The sequence below is a fragment of the Macrosteles quadrilineatus genome, unplaced genomic scaffold (genome assembly GCF_028750875.1).
Source record: "Macrosteles quadrilineatus isolate MER2022 unplaced genomic scaffold, UCM_ALF_1.0 Scaffold_4__1_contigs__length_99947679, whole genome shotgun sequence".
Lineage (NCBI taxonomy): Eukaryota > Metazoa > Arthropoda > Insecta > Hemiptera > Cicadellidae > Macrosteles > Macrosteles quadrilineatus.
This window is the reverse complement of record NW_026542597.1, coordinates 74402275-74425228: the sequence shown is the minus strand read 5'-3', so window position 1 is coordinate 74425228 and position 22954 is coordinate 74402275. Positions and strand designations below refer to the sequence as shown.

General features: G+C 35.0%; 1 protein-coding gene across 1 annotated transcript; it reads left to right on the top strand.

Annotated features, from left to right (window-relative positions):
- Positions 1–546: 546 nt before the first annotated feature.
- Positions 547–6531, top strand: LOC128993056 (bromodomain-containing protein 4-like; the record flags this gene model as incomplete). Its single annotated transcript, XM_054416811.1, has 2 exons — positions 547–761; positions 5243–6531. Coding segments are annotated over 2 exons (1227 nt in total), but the record flags the coding sequence as incomplete, so codon positions are not given.
- Between the last annotated feature and the right edge of the window lie 16423 nt (positions 6532–22954).

The following is a 22954-nucleotide window of genomic DNA, read 5'->3' as shown; positions in this document are numbered from 1 at the left end:
GATATTCAAAAGATGCAAATACCTATTATGCTAGGCTTCTACAGTCAAAGTAGGCAGCCAAGTTGTGGTCTTTAGATGATGACCACGTCGTTCAATTTGTGGTGATATTCAAACTATAGTTTTTTTCCCCCCGAAGATGGAAGGCGACGTATCCAAAATAATGTTGGTCGCTATCTTAAATGATGCAACGACGTGGTAATCTTCAAAATTCAAGAGCTAGATGTAAATCGTTTATGAAAGGGATTGTTTTTACTTTCAAACGAGATACAAGAATTACTGGAATACATGGATTTTCAACATAAATTGCACAATTACTTAATAACACTCACAATTGATTTTCTTTTCAGACAGCTGACATCATTGTTGAACCAAGGTATACAACAGGGAGTTGTACCTTACCAGTCAGGTGGAGGTGGATATCCTCCACCGAGACCTTACCCTCCACCACCTGGAAGACCCTATCCTCCTGGACAACCGTATCCTTCAGGCCCAGGTTCTCCAGGAGCTTACTCTCCTGGACCATATCCTCCTCCTCCAGGCCCCTACGGCCAGTATCCTCCGGGGTACCCTGGTCAGGGCTTGGTCCCCGGACCCACCTCCATTCTCGGAGCTCTCTCGTCCATCGCCCGCTACGACGACCTCCGCTGTGTCCCTAGGCTGCTGTGCGAGGTGGCCTCTGGGGCGAGGCCCGGCAGCTACGGTTATCCGTCGTACACCCAGGAGAGTCCGGTGCCTTTCCTATCCAAGGATGCTTTAGTCACGTGAGTGAACTGTCAAGCTTTTAAAACTATTAGAAGTAATAAGTATGAAGTGTATGACACCCTCCCTTGTTGAATCTGAACAGTAAGGTATATGATGACGATAGAAATTTTCTGATCTTAAAAATATAAATATAAACCATTAAAGACAAAACTTTTTCTACGTACAATTTAAATTTTACCCGATACACTAGATGAGCAAAATTTAGCAAGGGTCTATAAGAGATGAATCATTGAAAATATATTTTTTTCTTAAATACTCCAGTAAAGGCTGAAAAATTTGTAATACGGAAAAATCGAAAATTCTAAAAATTTAAGCCGTACAAGGAAGATATTTTTTGTTTTATGTTTAAAATAGTATTTTAAATATTTAAGTTTACTAGACGAGCTTATGAGAGAGAGTTTGTGTAATGAGTTCATTACCTTAATCTATATATCTAATTCCGTAAGCCCAAAATTTTACAATGAAATTGTGAGCGAACGGGAGGCCGTAGAAAGCTGGGAGAGGTCTCATTTGAAAGGTCTGGGCATGAAATTTTGGGGAAATTTATTCATTTTTCTTAATTATGAACCAAAAGGTTGTCACGGAATAAAATCATACACATTTAAATAGCATGGGAATCTAATTGTATGCCTTTTTATTTAGTGTAAACACAGCTGTGACTATATAAATTGAAAAAAAATTATAACCACACATAAATGTGCATTATTTTGTTAATGTAAAATTGTTGATGAAGTAGTAAATGACACAAAGTAAAAATTAGATAAAATCTTTTGTACGAACAATTTGATAATTTAAACCTTAATACTTTACAATGGATTGTTCTTTTGCACAGTGATAATATATAATGTCGGCAGACCGCCACGCAGAGGTAGAAGTAATTACTGAAGTAGGCAATGGGAACATATTTTTATGCCAAAAATAAAACTAATGTCTACAGATCCTAATATACCGTTTACAAGGATTCAATTCCTGTTGCAATTAGCTTTCGCTGCTATAACTATAAATAAAGCACAAGGCCGAACCTTCACACAATTAGGCATTTATTTTAAAAAAACCCAGTTTACCCATATAGTCAACTTTATGTTGCGTTCAGCCGGGTAAAACCGCCAGATGGCGTTAAAATAATACTAGAACCAAATAAAGATCAAGGAATCGACCAAAAAGGATTCATTACATACAGCAAAATGTTGTTTTCAAAGAGATTTTGTTACAGAATTAGCATTTTACAATTTGGAGGATGACATTATCTCTATGCGTTTTTCTAAGTGAATAATTTGTTTATATTCAAAGAAATCTATATATAGATTTAATTGATAGTCATTATTATTGAAAAATTTTCCTTTAGATGATTATGATTGATTAGAAAGTTTATGCTACGAGTATAAACACACTGCATGTCCTTTGGAATTTTTATTTTCAGAGCAGACATCAAAATGCATTATGTAGGTATGTAATAACTATTACCTATATTATAATATACAAACATGTTAAACGATAATTCAAGGTAGGGTAACTCATGAGGCTAATAATTTGTACAATATAATTACTAGAATAGGGGCTTTTGCCCCTACAAGCCACTAGTAACATGTATTATTATACCATATTTTGTTTAAAGTAGCTGGGGGTTTAAAATACAGTGCTGCAATCTTGTACCATTTAGCTTTTGTAGGTTTTATTTTGTTTTTTTTTAACGCTCCTTAGGAAATGCAATGTCATTATAGGAAAAACATTGATCAATCAAGTTCAATCTGCTATTCTATACTTTAACTTCTGTATACTGTAAGCAAACACATTCCCTTGTATATGATATTAGGTAACTTATTAAATTACTCTTTTCAATTGTCTGAAGTTTGACTTCAATCAAACCCCTCCTTCACCACACCTGGACATCATCCAGTGGCAATGTTTCATCACTGTTTATCTCTAATGCAAGTGCTACATCATAGACGTCTACTCCACTTTGTCCGTTGATGAATACTTTACCGACCCTGGCTCTAAACAATGTCAAACCGAGGTCGTTAATCACACTGCATTATCGACACTGAGGATAACCAGGCACTGGGAACGGTGGAACAAGGAACGCGGGGAACGCTGGATAGTGAACCAACGTAAACATGACCTCCGACACGTAAACACATCATAGCTTTGATGTACTCAGATACCAGCTGTTATTTATCATGTGTTTGCGATAGGTTTGTGAGGGATGGTGGAGAGTTGGATAACATTCGTAATTTTGATTGGGTAAAAGAATATACTAATCTCCGAGCACGCAATAAAGTATTGCACAATTTTTTTGGGTAGAGATGATAGCATAGAGAAAATAAATCAAAATTGGTGCCGTAAAATGGATGAGTAGGTACAGAATCGATTAGGACCCCTTAAATGTAGCCTTGAAGAGTAACATATCTTACCAAAACCGTAAATCCACCAGTGTCAAGTTTTTTTTATTAGGAATTTCTTTATTTACATTCATAAGGATTTGAAATATTGCAACAAACGTTTTTATATTTTACTCACCAGGTTGCGCAATTCGTTTAATATACAGATTACCCTATACAAAACACTCACTGTACCTACAATGGCATAGGCCTACAACTGTTATTTCTACTTTCTCATTAGCTGGAACTAAACATAACCTTGCAAAGTAAAAGAAATGAAAATAACCTTCTTAGATTAATTTTAACTTTTACATGTCCACAAGATAAAAGGGGGTAGGCCTATAAGAAATGATGATAGATATTTGTAATAATCTGGGTTAATTTAAGTTTGTAATAAATTGGTTTTGGGATGACTAGGTGAATTTAATAACTAATTTCAACTAGCTAAGCTGAACCAACATGTTTATTTTACTAAGAAATCCTCCGTTTCTTTAGTCAGGATCATTATTAAAAGCCCAACAGTCAACGACAACTGGATCCAGTTTAATTATTTCCTAACCTAATCATATCAAAGTTTGTACCTACTGTATTCATTAAGTTGCCCTGTACGTTTTGGTAACCCAAACAAACACTGGATTAGGTAATACGGTTGGGGTAGCGGATTTTTATCCCCCTGGAATTTTACCCCCTGGGCAAACGTGACGACACAAACCAGGGGGTAAAATCCCGGCCGCGAACTTTGTTCGCTGAGTTTCGCGACATCAGCTCGATGGATTAAACGCGGAATTACACATATATGTTCATGGTTGTGAATTTAATCATAACACATCAAATTATAAAACCTAGAATGTACGGCCCGGATTTTTACCCCCGGATTTTTACCCCCTGAATTTTACCCCCAGAATTTTACCCCCTGACCAGATAAATAAATTAGTGAGAATGATTATTAATTATCTTCATTCAGTTTTAATTTAATAGTAAACATTTTATTATTAAGTAGCCTATCTTAATAATTTATAACATTAACTAATCGAACAGGTTTTTATTTTAAATTTTGAGATTCGAGTATCAGGATTCGATCTTTAAAGCCAACTGTTGGTTAATATGATCAAAATAAAACAGCAAATTATGTTTACTTAGTTTAGATTACAAAATAAATAAATAAAGATAGGCTACTAAATAATGAAATGTTTACAATTAATTAAAAACAGAAATAAGAAAATCATTCATTTAATTTTTAAAATGGGCTAGGGGGTAAAATTCCGGGGGGTAAAAATCCGGGGGTAAAAATCCGGCCCGTACATCTTCAGTTGTCTAAACGCTAGTTATATGGACAGGGGGTAAAATTCCGGTTTTTATCGCTAATCTAATTTATCACGCTCTGACTATTTTCATTAGACTTCCAAATCCGCGGGGGTAAAATTCCGGCCGCGAACAAACTTTTGGCCACTCAGGTTACTACGTCATATGACGTCAGCTTTGCCCAGGCGGTAAAATTCCAGGGTTATAAAATTCCGGCGACCCATACGGTTTAGTTTCCATAAACCAAAAAGTCTTCGAGTACGTTCTCAGACTTTGGAACTGTATTCCAGTACGTGGTTAGGGATTAGCGATAATAATGTGTAAGCAAATCTGTCAAGTGTAAGCCCGCCACATGAGTTACACAACGTTGCCCACATGCTATTTGCCGGAGGAGGGATATTTGCATTCATTTACGCCTTCGCGCTCGTTAAAACCACATTGAGTTTCGCGATTGCAAAAGAAACCGTTTAGCTTGGACAACAGTAATTTCTACACAGTTTTCTTTTGTGTAGTCATTATTTGACCTAGATTCGATCCAAGTAGTCAATTACGTTGTTAAAATTGTGTATAATTATAATTTTAGTCGTATGAGCCACGTGTATGGTTATTCAATGCGTATTACTTAATTTGATATTGGAACTAATACTATATTTTATTGGAGGTTATCTGGAATGCAGGATTTGCAATGCAATAAAGAACTCATTGCTTTGTGTCTTCATAGACAACAATATTTCTAAAAACTGCCATGTACTTAAAGTTACAGAAATATTTATGCGTGACATTGTCTTTTCATGCTTCAGGCTGTTGACTGTGCTCAACTTCGTGGACGACTCCCCACTTCTAGTCTTCGGCAGAGCGGCACTCCTCGGGTACACCTCCAGGGGTGACTCCCGGGCTTGTCTCGTCGCCTACCCAACCTGTCCAAGGGACCCGGACCATCTTGTCGACTACCTCAACAACCACAACGGAGGTTTCTTCAGGTTCTTCAACCAGCAGTTGCAGCAATACGCACCCCAGTACCAACAGTACTATCCTCAAGGACCTCCACCATACCCGGGCCAAGGTGTTCCTCCTCCGTATCCTCCACAAGGACCGTACCCTCCACAAGGACCGTACCCTCCACAAGGACCGTACCCTCCACAAGGACCCTACCCACCACAAGGACCCTACCCACCACAAAGACCCTATCCTCCACAAAGGCCTTCCCCTCCCTACGCTCAAGGATCATTCCCTCCCCGACCATATCCTCCTCAAAGACCTTCATCACAGTACCCCCAAAGACCTCTGAGGCCTTACCCATCCTATCCGTCCCCCGGGATTCCCCAGCAGTACTCCTCTCAACACCAGAAGTACCAAAGCAGGATACAGAACAAACCTGAGAACATCCTTGAGTACAACTACTACACTTCTAACCCAGTAGACGAAGACGCTAATCGACAAGCGTTCGCTGCATTCCAGAACCAAGACAGTGGGAAAGACAAGTCTAAATTAGTCTTCCCTGATCAAGGAGCTCAAAGTACGCGATTACAAAGTACCAGAAGTGGTAAAACTCTTCTGTTTCCTGTAGACGATTCTAGAGACCAGTTGGTATCTAATAGATTACCAGCTGAAAGACCGATCACCATGATCTTCCCAGACCGCACTGGCACTGGGGATCTTCGTCTTGACGTTGATGAGTTCGGGAACTACAAGACAGTTTACTACGAATCCTTACAGCACTTTGATAACTCTAACAGAGGTTCCAGGCAAGTGGCGTTCCCCTCAAAGACGATGCAATTCCCAAAGAAAACTATGCAATTTCCAACGCAGTAAGTGCAGATCTTTACTATAACGATTGGTTTCCCCAAGAAGAAGATTAAATTTCCCACAGGACACGCAGTTTCAATTAAAGAGAAAGGGTGTTACCATAAAAGAAGAGCTAAAAATACTGTAATAAAGTGCTCCACCAAAATTGTTTGGCTTCTACGTAAATGCAATTTTCTAAACATAAAATGCAGTTGCACACCAGATATCAATCACAGAAGATGCAAATTTCTCTGGATTCAATAAATCCCCACAAAAAATCCCACAAATGTGGTTCAAATTTCTACTCAAGCAAAGCAGTTTCTAGCACAGTTATTTAAGTTTTTTAGAAATGGTGATGAAGTTTCTCCCAAAGAATATTTTGAACATCACATACATTTCCTTCAAAAGCAATGTACATCCTTACAGAGCACACGCATTTGCTCACTCAGTAAATCCAGTTACCAACACAGATGATACAATTTCTCACATAGGAGATTCAGATTAATTACCAACAATACGGGTTTGGACACAGAAGATGCAGTTCCGGGAAAGTTCACAACACATAATATGCAGTTTGCACATGGTTTCACACAGAAAATCTAGATTCATCCATAGACAATCCACCTCTTCAGTTTCAGATGCAGTTTCCTCCACAGTCAATGCATTTCCTAACAGACAATGCGGTGCCAGTAATCAACTGGAAGATATAAAGTGATTTTGAGCGCGTCAGTGTCGCGCATCCATCAAGTTGTCACAAACATTGATAGATCTGCTCGCATTATGTCTTTTATCTCTCCGCTCTCTGCCTTCTGTGGTATAAATCATTAGTATAAAACGCGACACAATTTCCATTTATCACATCGCTTCTCGTTTATGGAGTTCGTCTAATCTTCATACGGTACCTTATGGCGTTACGGCAAGATTGGACCTTGATGTTGAAGGGTCTAATTAAATAAATGTTTCAAATCAACTTGGGAGGATATTATTGGAAATTACATTAAACTCTTCTAAAGAGAATGCAACGTCCATCAATATGTTGATGATGGAACAAATTTATTTCTTTAATTCATAACGTAACGCACAAAAAAGTCATATGCTATCATTATTTTTACGTACCGGTAGGGACATATGAAACTTTGTACGCTTCAATCATTGTAAGGATCCACCCTTATTCTTGCTCTAATGAGGTAACTTAGCTCTCTTATTTAGTTTGTTACCCACTTCACGATTTGTAGCAATTTAAACACAAAAGAACCATTGTATGAATATGATAAGGCAGGATAATCTTGAACTGTCTTCCAAGCGAGTGATATTTTTTTACTTATTAGTCATGCAACTTTTTGCTATTAATTTTTTATCTGCCGATTGAATCTTTAAGTATTTCAATGCTAATAAATGTCCTAAAATGTCTAATTTAGGATGAATACTATATAACATTTTCTCTAACAAATAAAAAAATAGTTCAAATGAATTTTTTAAACGTAGTAAAATTAACTGGTTAGATGTTTCAATTTACTCTTCTTTACCAACATTGTGATTTTAAGTAATTGAAATTCAGGTATCAATTTTAAAATGCTAATGTGCTTTCTATTTATTTACTTTTCTTTATTTATTTTGGAAATCTGTTTAATGCTGTAGAACTATGAAGACTTATAGATTCTGTTGATGTGTCTTTAAAAATTGCCTCTTGAACCTAACAAAGGCTGTTACCATGGTTAAGATTGAGTAACTTATGGTTGTGAGTTTGTACAAATCTTGTTAATTTTGTAAATAAACTTTTATTTATATAGTTTATTTAATCTACAACTTATTTATTCCCTTAATACATGATTCTTTTGGCAATTCAAATCACCAGAATGCCAGACCTCTTCAATTTAGCAGAATAACCACCATTACAATCGACCTTCCTGTTTAAAGGTCCTTAATTTTCTTTGCTTTGATTAAGTATTTTCCTGTGACTCAAAACTGCCTCCCAAGTTCCAATACCTGATTTATCGTGAATTGGATCAACTCTTTACACAAACAGTGTACATAATCCATTTAAAGCATTTAATCCACATTTCTTTTTAATGACCCTCTCTACTATATTCTGTTTGGTTTTTAAGACAAATTTAAACGAATGCGTTGAAGTGATATGAAGGTGTTTTTACAACTTAAATTTTTATGGTTAGCTGAAAAAGCCATACGATTTACAGTATCACATAACAAACTCTTTATTTTCTTCTTTATATACAGTTTGTTCAAATGTGTGATTCCTTGGGTCAAAATAAACAAAAATGTTTATATACACATATTTCCTATTCGTTCCGTTTAATATCCGTATGTATTTATTTTTTTTTTACAAAAACTTTCTTAATCTTATGGTTGTGAGTTTGTACAAAATCAAGCTAAGGCTTTGAGATTCGGCAAAAATGTTTACCTAGTTCATCATCTTTGTGCGAAATATGAATTAAAACTCAGGAACCAGCTCATTCTTATTTTGACCCAAGAAATCACTACGTAAATTATGTCCCCACACCTTGTATAAATTATCAAATCTTTATGTACTATGAAACTATCCACCATCACTTACGACTGATGACAAATGACTGACAACCTAGACAGAGGGTGTAAGCACTTATAGTGGTCGACTCAGCGACTCACTGATCGCTGATTACTGATTATCGATGGTAATCGTATATTTGCACAGATCTGCCTTTGATCAACCCCGCACTCAACTAATGCTGCAAATAGTTTCAAACTAACGACCGATTCGGTTCATTTGCGGCTCGGTGGTAATCTCCAGTGCGGGGTTTGATTCGAAATCGTTCCAGCCGATTTAGCCGGTAAAGCCTGGTTTGCAATCAGAATGCAATTGGCGTTCTGGATGACTTAAAATATTAACTCTTTGGATGTGAGTGGTTTGAAAATTTTTCAAAAGTAAAACTATCTTTAGGTTTGTTTAAGTTTTAAACTTTTTTTCGAGAACGGGTAAATTAGTAAAACAACATTACGATTTATAAAATTTATTTGCATACTTTACCTCTTTTTAAACCCTTGAGAAAGACAGCGCGAAAAGCTTGGTAATCAAGTTAAAAATGTTATAAACTTTTTTTTGTTAAAGTAATTTTATTATTTACAGTTTTGAAATTATGTTTCCTTTTTATAAGTGGTTAGTACAATTTTTGGTTTCTTTGCGCCTAAATATCACACAAAAACTCCATAGTTTAAAATATCTTTCTTAAATGAATACTTTTAGTATATGGAAAAGCCAACCGTATATTGTCTGTTATCAACCATATTTTAAGTAGTTTTCAGTTGCTTCACCAATAATTTTGTAGCTCTTAATTGATTTACAGTGATAAAGGGGAACATTATTTATTCCAAAAAAAGTGTTTATACACGTAAAATCCATATAACACATTTCCTTAAACTATATTTTTCAAATCATTGGCTACTCTGTTCCTAGATATTATTGATATTTTTAAATCAATTTTGTCACCTGTTTTGGGAGATTTTTAAAAGGTACTTAAAACGTCGTATACCGTAGGTAGTTTCATTTGATTGATAAACAAAATTGTTGACACTATTTGACGTTTAAAAAGGTTGAACACATAAAAATTATCAACGAAGGACTATGATGTAAAATCGTCTAATAGGTATGTTTGAAACGTAAAATACACACGCTGAATTCAAGACACAATTAATCCACCCAAGACAGCATTTCAACAAGAGGTATAACAAAAGACGCAACACTTCTCTGGTTATCGCAGTCATAAATAACAGGATAATAAGGTACAAGACGGCCACGATATATTGCAAACAACAAAAACAGGATATCGCACGGTAGCGAGTACAAAACACTGCAATCCGCCTATCCGCCTACAAGGATCTGCTTGGAGTCCCTCAGGGTTCCACGCTGGGACCGTTCATGTTTCTCCAGTTTGAAACAGTGTATAAAAAGCTATAAGCGTCTTGATGCAAAACTTCTTGCTCAAGGAAATGGTTGTGGCATGGACAAGGTCTTGTAGTCAGGTTGATGTAAAGTAAGCACATTGCAGATTGCAGACTAATATTCTGTTTAAGAAAGAAACCATACACTAATTAATTTGTGTACATTTATAAATTAGTGCCAATTGCTTTGCTCTTCTCAAGCATTGATATGAGCTAACAGTTTTAAATTAATAAACAGATCTTACACCAGGCATTCAAAGGTTTTATAAATTGATTGTGAGGTAGCCTCTGAAAAACTAAATTTAAGCTAAATGGTTTATGTTTTGGCTTCGTCAATTGATCCTTTTCCAGTAGTACTATAGTTTCAGAATTAAAAGTCCATCATCAGGTAAAACAAAAACATCGAAAAAACTGGCCAGTTTTCAGTATTATATTCATTTGCCGTGTTTTATCGTGTTCGTGTATGTGTTCTCAATACATTCAGCTTGTTAACGACGAATTGAACGAAATCGGTTAGATGACTTCATCGATGTTTTTGTTTTACCTAATGATGGAATATGGACTATGGAAGTCTGAAACTATAGTACCACACTGTACTGTTACTACTGTACTGTAGTACTATAGTATAGTAGTATAGTAGTAGTCTGTAACTACTGGAAAAGAATCACTTGACGAAGCCAGGTAACATAAACCATTTAGTTTTAAATTGAGCTTTGTCTTTGAATCTTAAGGCCCATGTTTGGACAGTATGTTTAGCTATTTGATATCACCTCATCTTTCGGTTCAAACCCCACCTCAAGTATTTTCTTTCCCCTTGGACGCTAGGCACGAGCCCGGAATTGTTTTTCGCATTACTTCAGGCTAGACCTAGGGTTTACGGCATTATCACTTAGATAAAATCCATTAGTGATTTAACGAGATTTGAACACGGGACCCTAGGAACCGGAGTCCCGCACTCTAACTACCTCAAGTAGTAGGTATACTTAGAAAACAAAAAAGGGTGTCTCAGGAAAGGCTGGAAAAGTCCCTCCACTAAAACACATAACACCAAAAAATTAACCGTAGACAGTTTAACCTATATTGATTCTTGTGCCATATTAAAATTTGTTAGTACATGACCTCGATGTGAATTATATCGATTTCACAATTCATATACCTGTATAGGATCGGTAACCATTGAAACATTATATGGATATTTTAATGTTGTCATGATAGACCTTGGACAAATAGCTGACATAATATATTGGTCTGTGGAAGGGTGGCAACGCGAAGGGTTGATAACACTAACCCTTCCTTGATTTACGAGCCTTGCTGACAGAGATGTTAGATTTCGTTAAAGAACTTACCCGTCTTCAAACAGTAATCCGCTGTTAATTTGAATGTTAATGTGTTTATAATGCAGTGCAAACAGCAATCGCATATACGTTGACGTGTTTTCCGTAGTTCAAATATACAGTAGCAATAGAGCTGGTGAGCACACTGTGCTCTTTGAATAACAAAAGTAGCCCAGGTTGTTTTTTTTAAAGACGAGCAAATCATATCATCTACAACTAGCAGTTTTTTGAGTAGGTCTGTGTTTATTTATTTATTTTTATTCATTTATTTATTTTTTCAACGGCTGACCCCAAAACATATGATGATTACAGGTTGTGATACAATTTAAACAAGAAATAAAAATATGCAAGTGTGATACAATTCAGAACAATAACAAGCTGCGAGATAACAAGCAGCAATCAAATACAAGTTGACAAACTGGAACAAATGCACAATAACGATCTACTAATTCAAGAAAATTATTAGATAATAGCATTTGATTGCAAAAACAGAAACAAAAATTATATCATGAACCAAAACAAGCAACAACCCCAAAATATGCAAACCGTAACTGCCATGATAATTAAACAGAACCGAAAAGGGCAGGAGAAAAATTTGCGTGTTTAAGTTATGTGTTTGAGCGCAACTCAATGGTTTTGGTTGTGTACAGTGACTAACTTGTTGAACTGCATTTAATATAAAGATCACTTTGTACATGGTACAGAGTAGTTAAAAAGTTAATATTTCTTCTGGTCTTTGACGTGGTGTGAAGTATATGCGTATATGGTGTGAAGACCTGTGCGTTAGATGTATTTTGATTATTTCTTAAGAATTTATTATTATTATTTTCAATATTTATCATGAAGCAATATTATTATTGACTTTTAAGCTAAATCGTATTAAAATATTTAAATTATAAAAAAAAACTTTTTCCCGAGCTTGTATTTCACTAATGCCAGCAAGGTAAAACATTAAATACTGTTCTTCTCAAAGTTCCTTTCAAGATTATAAATTAATACAATCTTAGTTGTGATTAATTATGAAATTTTCCATTATTGAAAAGTAAAATTGCTGAAGGTTATGATTTTAGCGTAATATAGTAGCCGCAATTCGTGGAAAATGTACATGTACTACCGTTAAGTAAATACACGATTCCGATTATCAAAAAATCTAACTTCTGAACTACGATAAGTATACGTAATGGATGAGTTACGTAACGCCCAATAATAGATCTGCAATCCACAGGAAAAACGTTGTACGCACTACGCACGATGCGTAGCCTGAAATACTTAAACCCAGATCACCTCTCAGGTTATTTGCATCGGTTTTGCAACACCAAGTGTTACTTTGAGGGATGAGTTGTCCGTGCTGTCCAGTGACGTCAGTTTATTTTTACACTGTCAGCTGTCCAAAGTGACGTCATCGCCACCTGGTGCTAGTTGACATCTTCAGTCAAGTAGTTTTAGCATCGAGGTCGTGTATGTAACCGAGTGCTTTGCGCTGCCTTCAATTGTGAATGTTGCTTCATCCAAAATTTGGTCCGTTCTGGGCCCGGATGTTATTTTTCATTGGGCTATAAACTAATAGTTAATTAACTATAGGTTGGCGTTAGAGTTAGATAGTACAAGACAAGCGTGTGTGGATCTTTCCCCAAATTCTGTTTCCAGTACTGAAATGCCCCTGCCACACCAAACCTACAGACTAAGTGAATTTCTATTTACCTGGTTTGATTTTCACTAAAGGTTTTCCCTTCAAATTGTCTATTGGGAATCGCTCATTAATTTCCTATTCAAAAATCGATAATGGGTAGGTTTTTTGCTACATGGAAGGGTATTAAGGTGTGTTTCTTTGTTCAAAATTATATAGCTTATTATTAAACAAACAAATTTGCCAAATTCGATCAAAACATAGCCATAAACAAGCAAACCACAATGGTTCATTTATTCTCTGAATTTTAAGTTAAACTTTCTCCGTAATCATTAGGCAAACAGCAACGATCAAACTTACAAAAATATTTGTTTTTTAAGCTCTACAAAATTTGTTGTTTGGAAAGAAAATTAAAAACTTTAAGTTTTGAAGGTAAAAATTGGAAAAACTAATGTTCGCTCCAAAAACTTCCGTCCCCATAGCCCCATCATGCTGATTAACGAACTTTTTCGAAAAAACGTAAGTTTACACATTTGTACCAAATTTCATCAAAATCCGATCTTTTGTACTCTAATTATCGTGCTAACGGACACATATTATATACCGGGAAATTCCTCTATATGGGAACTTTACTAAAAGTAACGTATGTATAAAAGCTTTCAAATTTTCAGCATTAACTACTGTTTTGCTTTATTTTTTTATTTACACCCTAAATTCTAGTCAAAAGAATGACTTACCTTGAACGAATCGTTTTATTAAACCCTATGATTCTCCATGGTATTAAATGAAAGATAAATAATCTTTTTGCAGTCTAAAAACGTGTTTATCAGCTGATTGCAAAACGTGCGATATGGGAAGTCCAAGTTGAACGATGTATACTTCTGTGTATCCTTGGGGAAGTCCACTGACACAATCCATGTAGCTGAGCCAAACTCACTAGCCAAAGCAATCATTTTCTTCATGTACTCATACACTACACATGTGATACCCCCTCAATCCTTAGTTCCTCAACCTTAGTAAAAAAAAAACATTTAAACAATCTTCTAGATCCAGTTTTAAGAACAATTTATCAAAATTTGACCTAAAGGATTCGTCAGTTCTTAATTGTATTTTTAAGTGAATTATTTGAAAGTACATACAAATACGCCTAATAACACAAGAAACATAGATTTACACCTACACTGTTAACACACAGTGTAAATACACATAAAAGATTGTAAGTGGTGAATGATTTCGACTGAACACTCCAATCATCAGACCCAATAGGGGAATCGTGTGAGTCATCAGTACAAGTGTAAATACATGTATATGTTTCAAGTGGTATTAGATGTATTTGTATGCACTTTCAGTAAATTCAATAACACGTACAATGCTGATCAAGAAGTGATCTAGTGAATTTGTCTTAAGAAGATCCTGAAGATGCAGCACAAAAAGGCTAAATTCTCATAGGTCTAAAATTAAAACCAATAACTGTAACCCTTAAGGTAAATATTTATCAATTCGATATTCCAACAATCCATCATTCTGTTTAGTAGTTAGTTAATTAAAAAGAAATTCCACACCCAGTCTGCAATCTGCACCCAAGCTCAAATTAACATACAAATTAGCTGAGAATGTTGGCTAAGACATTAAGACGTCTCAGATCAAATATCCTTGCAGACCTTCATTAATCAAGAAGGGTTGCGTCTTTATCAGTCTTCTTATCAGTCACCCTCGTCCCAGCCACTCCATTATATCTGTCCAGAATTTGTCTTGTGCGATTTCTCTTGGTTCAATCTAATGTATAAGTGTTTTAATGTTTATTAATTTTATGTTTGATGCTTATGTTAGTTAAATTACTTTGAAACAATGCAATTATTACTTTTCACTAAAAGAACCACGTTTATTTCAGAAGTTTCTTATCAGGTTTTTGTAGGAGGCTTATTATGAACTATTTTTGGTATTTGCTCAATTTAACCCATTTTTTATAAGGACTGTGGGTTTTCGTTGGATGTGGAGGATTCTTTTGAACTTTATCCCCTGCTATATATTTTGTTATAAAAATTATCCTATATATATGAGCAAATAAAAAATATCGTCCTGTAAATATTTTAGCTAGTAATGAAAAACTAAGATTACATTACCTGGATCAAAAATTAAAAATTATCAGAGGTAAATTATCATCCAGTTGTGTGTAATCCTAAAAAGTTATCCCATAATGTTATGAATTTATAAAAACTTTGGAGATATCATCCTCGATATTGTCTTATTTATAAACCTTCTTAGCTTACAATTAGTTTTGTAAACGAAATACCACGGAAAGGAAAAGAAACTCTGAAGGTTCTGACTTACTTAAGATTGCAAGTAGACTTTCTCATCCTATTGGAAATACTTTATATAGATTTTTGGTTTGTTTTTGTTTTTGACCAGTCACCTTTGAGTGTTCAAATGTGGACTAAATATCGCTCTAAGAATTTTAGGGCGAATGTTACAGTGTACACTTTTGGTTGTTCCACAATACAGCTATAGTTTACAATAATATAATTTACTCCATTCCAAATGGATTTCAGTTGGAGAAATAACAATACACACTTTGCATTCAGCTGTGTTTACTCCATAGTTCTGTGGAGGTGAAGCCACTACTAGTCGGGGGGCAAACTGTATTCCGTGGGATTTTTTGTGAAGGGAATGTGTGACTATGTGGAATCTCTTTATTATATGTCACATAATGGTGTAGTACCGGGTGTTTACCCTCAAATTACGGGGTTTGGTTTTTATGACGTCGTAAATCCAAGATGGCCGCCATGTGTGACATCTATTCATTAAAGTAATAATAACTCTTTTCAGAGTAAAATAATCAAATTTTAATTTACACCATTGAATTCAGCTCAGAAAATCAAACAATTTGGTGTTTTGAATCATTGCTCTATGACCATTGGTTACCGAGATATTGAAGGCAGAAAACACAGAACATTGTCCCCATGTTATCCTTATGGGGAAAAAATAAAATTGTATATCTAGCTTATTACTCAGCATATCTTAATAATAATTGGTATGTGGCTTCATTTAGTAGAGATCTACTTGATTATGGCCAAAAATCCCCCATTTTTACATTTCCGTGGCAGCAAACCTGCATACTAACTTCCAATGTTATTCTTATGGACAATCTTTTGCATGCTTGTTCATGAACATACTTTGAGAAATGATGATGTGTGGCTCCATTTTAATTATTTATTGAAGCATTTGTAATTCCTTGAGTATACAGGTCTGCTGCTACGGGTAGGTCTGCTATAAACAAATTACAGGTATTAGAAAATAAAACAAATTATACTATAGTTGTGAGGCATATGTAGTTTTGTAGCATTTTGAATTAAGCAATTGTATGATTGTTGACGATTGATAGGTAATGACATGTAGAACCATGTACTACCGAGTATTTTGTCTGAATGTGTGGCCAAGCTGGTGTTTTCGGCCGCCATCTTGGATCCGCCATATTGGATGTTAATAACTTTTTATACAATGCTAGTGTTGTGACACATCATTATGAACTAAATTTTCACGCTGATTTCAATGCTGAAATATGTTTTTAAATATATTTTTTTCGTTTTGAAGATATATTTAAATAAAAACTCTCCCCCATACATTTCTTACGGACGTTTCATACTTTGAACATTTTTAAGATTATTTTTCTTATATCTCCAGTTCCTATTAACGCTTGCAGTTCGTTCTAGTCTTAAAATATTCAGTGATGTAAGAGCTTTCATTTGAGCTATTGATCTTTAAATTCGGTTGAGTTAGAGCGTTAGAGTCGAGCTACGAACCCTAACACAATATTAAATTTAACTTATTACAAATCTGTTTATTTTATTTTATTTATTTATTTGTTAACGGTTGCACCATTTTTACATGAATAATACAATAATCTTACATACGGAAGAAGCAGAAAAAAATTACAGGCCAGTACAAAAGTAGTGAAAAAAAAACTGGAAAACAAGACTTCAATACAAGACATAAAAAGATAAATAACAACTATAAATAACAAACTATAAATAACAAACTATGAATAACAAACTTTAATTAACAACTATAAATAACAAACTATCTGAACAAGTTGACAAAACGAGATATTCGAAAAACAAAACCAGTGTAAGAACAATAACAATGATGCAATGCAGTAGCCGTGTGAAACTTCAGTAAAGAGGCAGAACAAACGAAAAACAGATAAAACTTTCAGAAAAATAACAATATGATAAACTCTGTACAAGAACAAGATATAACAATGCAATAACAACAGGATAGACTATATTAACAAAAACAAATAACAATGCAATAATTAGAAAGTTTGGAAATATGCAAAGATTAATGCAGGAGTTCAGCAAAAAAAGAAAAAAAGTTCTGTTGTTATTAAAAGATGTATATCTCGGGTTATTAGTACGTCACTAAGTTCTTCCTGGTCTCAAATTACTTGGTTAGTGTTTGATTTTACATTTTATTAATCACTAAATGAAATCTGACTAAGTTATTTTAAAATGAGTCATGAACCATCATTTAACATTAAATTATTTTTATGTCCAAAACTTTCTTTGGTTAAAGACATACAGGGCTGGTCATCAGTGTTACAATTTTTAGACGTGGAACCTTTTAGTCTTATATGCCTCATCACACATCATTTACTTTGTACTTACACCAAACAAATGCTGTAACCCTGATGACCAGCCCTGTATGTCTGTAATTGCTTTAACCAAAGAAAAATTTCTAAATAAAAATAATTATTAATGTTAAATAAAGGCCAATGACTTATTTTCAATTAGTCAGATTTCATTTAGTGATTAATAACATTTTAAACCAGACATTTACTGAGTAATTTAAGACTAGAATGAACCTTTTGCCGTATTAACAAACCGAGATATAAATCTTTTAATAAAACTGATTTGGAAAAAGTTGAATTTAATATTGTGTTGTGGTTCATAGCTCAACTCTAACTCGTCCGATTTTAATGATCGATAGCTTAAATAAAAGCCCTTACATCACTGAATACTTTAAGACTATAACGAATTGCAAGCGATAATAAGAACTGGATATATGAGAAAAATAATCAAAGTACGAAACGTCCGTAAAAAATGTATGGGGGGGGGGGGAGTTTTCATTTCAATATATCTTCGAAACAAAAGACGATATTTACAAACGGTTTTCGGAATCGAAATTAGCGTAAACATCTATAGTTTATAATGATGAGTCACAACACCAGCATTACATTTAAAAAATTATATTAATATCCAATATGGTGGATCCAAGACGGCGGGCCAAAAACACCAGCTTGGCCACACTTTCAGACTAAACACCCGGTAGTACACGATTCTATAAGTCACTACCTATCTATCACCACCAATCATACAATCACACGAAATTACATATGACCCAGAACTATAGTCTATTATATTTTATTTTATACCAATAATTTGTGATATTTTTTATAGCTACAATACCCCCATAGCAGCTGACCTGTATACTCAACGAATTGCAAATGCTTCAATAAATAATTAAAATGGAGCCACACATCATCATTTCTCAAAGTATGTTCATGAACAAGCATGCAAAAAATTGTCCATAAGAATAACATTGGAAGTTAGTATGCAGGTTTGCTGCCACGGAAATGTAAAAATGGGGGATTTTTGACCATAATCAAGTAGATCTCTACTAAATGAAGCCACATACCAATTATTATTAAGATATGCTGAGTAATAAGCTAGATATACAATTTTATTTTTTCCCCATAAGGATAACATGGGGACAATGTTCTGTGTTTTCTGCCTTCAATATCTCGGTAACCAATGGTCATAGAGCAATGATTCAAAACACCAAATTGTTTGATTTTCTGAGCTGAATTTAATGGTGTAAATTAAAGTTCGATTATTTTACTCTGAAAAGAGTTATTATTACTTTAATGAATAGATGTCACACATGGCGGCCATCTTGGATTTACGACGTCATAAAAACCAAACCCCGCAATTTGAGGGTAAACACCCGGTACTACGCCATTATGTGACATATAATAAAGAGATTCCACATAGTCACACATTCCCTTCACAAAAAATCCCACGGAAGCTGGATATGTGCAGTTTGCTCCTGGACTATACTTGTGGCAATAAGCTTTCGAAGTAAAATATAAGTTTTTTTCGAGTACTCATGACTTTATGTCACAAAAAATTGCCACCAACTAAAAATTAATGCATCCTGCTTTGGAGAGCTCAGATCATAGTGTTCTTCAAACAAATCATTTAAATAATATAAATTATCAAAATATCAAACCCAAATGAAACCCTTGGGTCGAATACATTAACATATAAATGATTTAAGAGTTTTCGTTAGCACAAACATTAGCATTAACCCTTCACTCGAGTCGAATGTCTTTGTCATCACCATTAATCAGAGAAGGGTTGCTACCCTTATCAGTCATCGCTCACCCTCTGTCACCAAACCTACAAACTCCATTCAATTATATGAGACACCCAATTCATTTGTCTCTTTCTGGAATCAGTTCATATCATAAGATAAACTGAGACTGTAGGGAATGCCTTCTGTTACAAGTAATTTTCTTGAGTGTGTGTTGGAATGTTAGTTAGTTGGTTTATTAGGTTTTATATTTACAATATTTCGAAGAACATGTTCCCGTAAACAGTATGAACCGGAGATACTAGAACTAAACTAAACTGTGGAAAATACTCTTTACAAGACTAACGTTAGTGTATAAGAAACAATACTTAGAAACTGTATACAATGTTTCGTTCCTAATCACTGACAAACGTGTAAAAAAGTAAACAACGTATTAAGAAAACAAGTAAACAACCGTTGAAAAATTACCTTATTACTCAACCAAAATAATAGCGATACACTTAGGTAAAAAATGCATGTGCTTAATAGAAAGTATCTGGGCCATATATTGAAATTACACACATTTTGGAATATGCCAAAACAGTATACAATCAAGATTTTCTTTTTAAAAAACGTATTGTATTATTTCCCCAGAAAATTATTTTAGAAGTATTTTTATCATAAGACATACCAATTTGATATCACACTGATTTCGGTTTATTGGATTGTTCACTCTAGATAAGTGACCATCATTGTTCGATGTTACAAATAAAATTTTCCTAATCGTTGACGATGAGAAATCACTGTAATAACTAAATAAATACCCCACAAACCACGACTGACGAAAAAGGTCAACACAACCAAAGTAGGTTTTCAGCCTCCTTAAACATCACGACATCGCTGCGTTCTAAAATCTGAAAGAAGTGCCTTCAATCATTGAAATCCTCATAAATGGTTCCGACAAAATATTACCGACAAAGTCTCACCTTACCCAGACTGGCCGTAGAACGATCGGCACTCATTTTTAGCCGTTTTGGAATCGCACGACTGGCACAACCATTAGAGGGGATTAAGAAAGGTCAATCTGTAAGGTTCGGAAAGGCACGATTGGCACAACAGACCGGTAAAAAAGTAAAGCCAGGTAGCCAGAATGCGGGAGAATGGAAATTTATTTTGTCCTCACAAATTCCCCACTGTGGTGCTTATTGGAGTAAGCTAGGTTAATTGCACGACAAATCTGCAGCTACGGTCACTGCACTAGCTGGATTCAAACAAAACTACACTAACCTAACAACCTAACCTAACCTAACTTAACCTAACCTAACTTAACCTAACCTAACCTAACCTAACTTAACCAAACCTAACTTAACCTTTGAAAATACGCGATATTATCGGCAAATGATTGTGGTAGTAAGCTGACGGGGAATTTTAAACTTCCCGTTTTCCCTCGTTCGATGGCATCTGGTCGAGTGGTTTTGCCAATCGTGGCTTTTCCAAGCAGGCGAGTTGACCCTACTTATTCCGCCCAAATGATTGTGCCAATACTGTCATGGACAGAAGATCCAAAAATGTGTGCCAATCGTCCCGTTCCCCCCAGGGCCCATCTCAATCATCCCACTTAAAATGCACAAGTGTGCGTCACTGCCTAAAAGAATTGAATGCAATCCTAATAATATGTATATCACTTAAAACGTTATACACCAATCATCAATATTAACATTATGTAAATGTAACAAGTTTACAACTTCTTCCCGCACAAATTTAACCTAATGAGCTATAACAAATAAATTCACATTCTAGACTCAAATTGTGAGCGAACTTAGTACTAAAATTCCTCTCAGGAAATCCACTTAAAAACAAAATAAAACAAAGGAAAACAAGAGGGTCTAATGCAGCGATCCGTTGATTAATGGACTCAGCAGAGACATTTGATCCGTTGATCTTGACGCACAGTTGATGTCCCTGTAGTAAATCTTGGTTCATTTGTATGTAAATGTGCTCAAGACGGGGTGCTTCTTATCTGCTGCCACAGTTACCATGTTATTCTGGAAATCTGGGATGTTTAAGATGGATTAATGTAGTGAGATTTGTAAGTTTTATTCGGTTTGGATTTGTTTTCGGAAAATCGCTGGAGGAATTGTGGTGTTTTGCATGTTAGGTTGTAATGTATTAGTTTAGGGTTCAATATGACGTAGGTAAAATCATTTTAAGATTGTAGAATTATGCCAGTCTAATGAATACGGTTAAGTAATCAAAACTTTCAATTAAGGGTAAAATCTAAAAAAAAAACAACATATAAAACTATAGATATAGTATGGTTTATTAGGGCAGTTTAGTTCTCTAATATAACAAACCACCACATTGCTAGAGGTATCTATATTTTTTCCTTGACATATACACCTACAGGTAAAAGTAGACTCCGAACCAACAATTGAAGACACGCTGTAATTATATAAACGTTAGCTGGATTTGTACCCCCATATTTAGGGTTCTCACAGTCTAACCACTTATATAAATTCTCTTCTAAGACATTAGAGGAATAGCTTTGGACTACGATCACCTCCAATACGAAACAAAGATATTGTATTAATTGTTTGAGCTAATACGCTCAAATAATATCAAATAATTTAATATTTGACAAAACGGAAAACCATAATTTACCAGAATACATTTTTTAATAAATTATTGTAAACTAATTACTGACATACCCTTGACCCTGAGTGCGGTACATCGAGACTCAAGGTCCCAGGTATAAATCCCACCAATCACCAATGAACTTTATCTAAGTGATAATGCCGCAATTTTCTAGTACTAGTCTGAAGTAATATAGAAAACAATTCCGGGCTAGAAGAATTTGAAGAAAAAAAGACATACCTATCCAAAAAGGTATAGATAACCGAACATTATCAAACCACCAAAGCTCACCAGATCATTTTCAACAATGGACAAACCACCATCGTCTATTAGCCTTGCCATCAATTACGTTTGATACCACAATCGCTACGTCACTAGGGTAAGTTACTCCAGTCATTCAGCAGGTGTTCCACCCTTAGTCAGGTGGTTAGGTGGAGTAGGTGATCCCTTACGTAATTATCCATTATTAATTTGGTTAGCCGTGACTTTCGATTTGGGAGCTAAAAACTATAAGGGTAATGATAGCCCCCTCTTGTCTGCGTTTGGTCGCCCATGTGTAACCCTTGATTCATAATTAAGCCGTGCATTATAATTGGCCACCCCTTCTATTGTTGGTGACCAGGGCGTGAATACTTACAGGAGATTAATGTTACGGTTTCGTTGCAAGTGGTGAGTGTATTAAAAAATGACCTTTGAACTGGTTTATTAATTGTATCTGTAAATATGATCACAATATAGCTTAGTGCTCATTTTATGAACCACGATTTCGTAGTTTATGATTAACTAGCTGTTACCGACGGGCTTCACCCCGTTTGACATCATAAGTATTAATAAAACTATTGATTGGT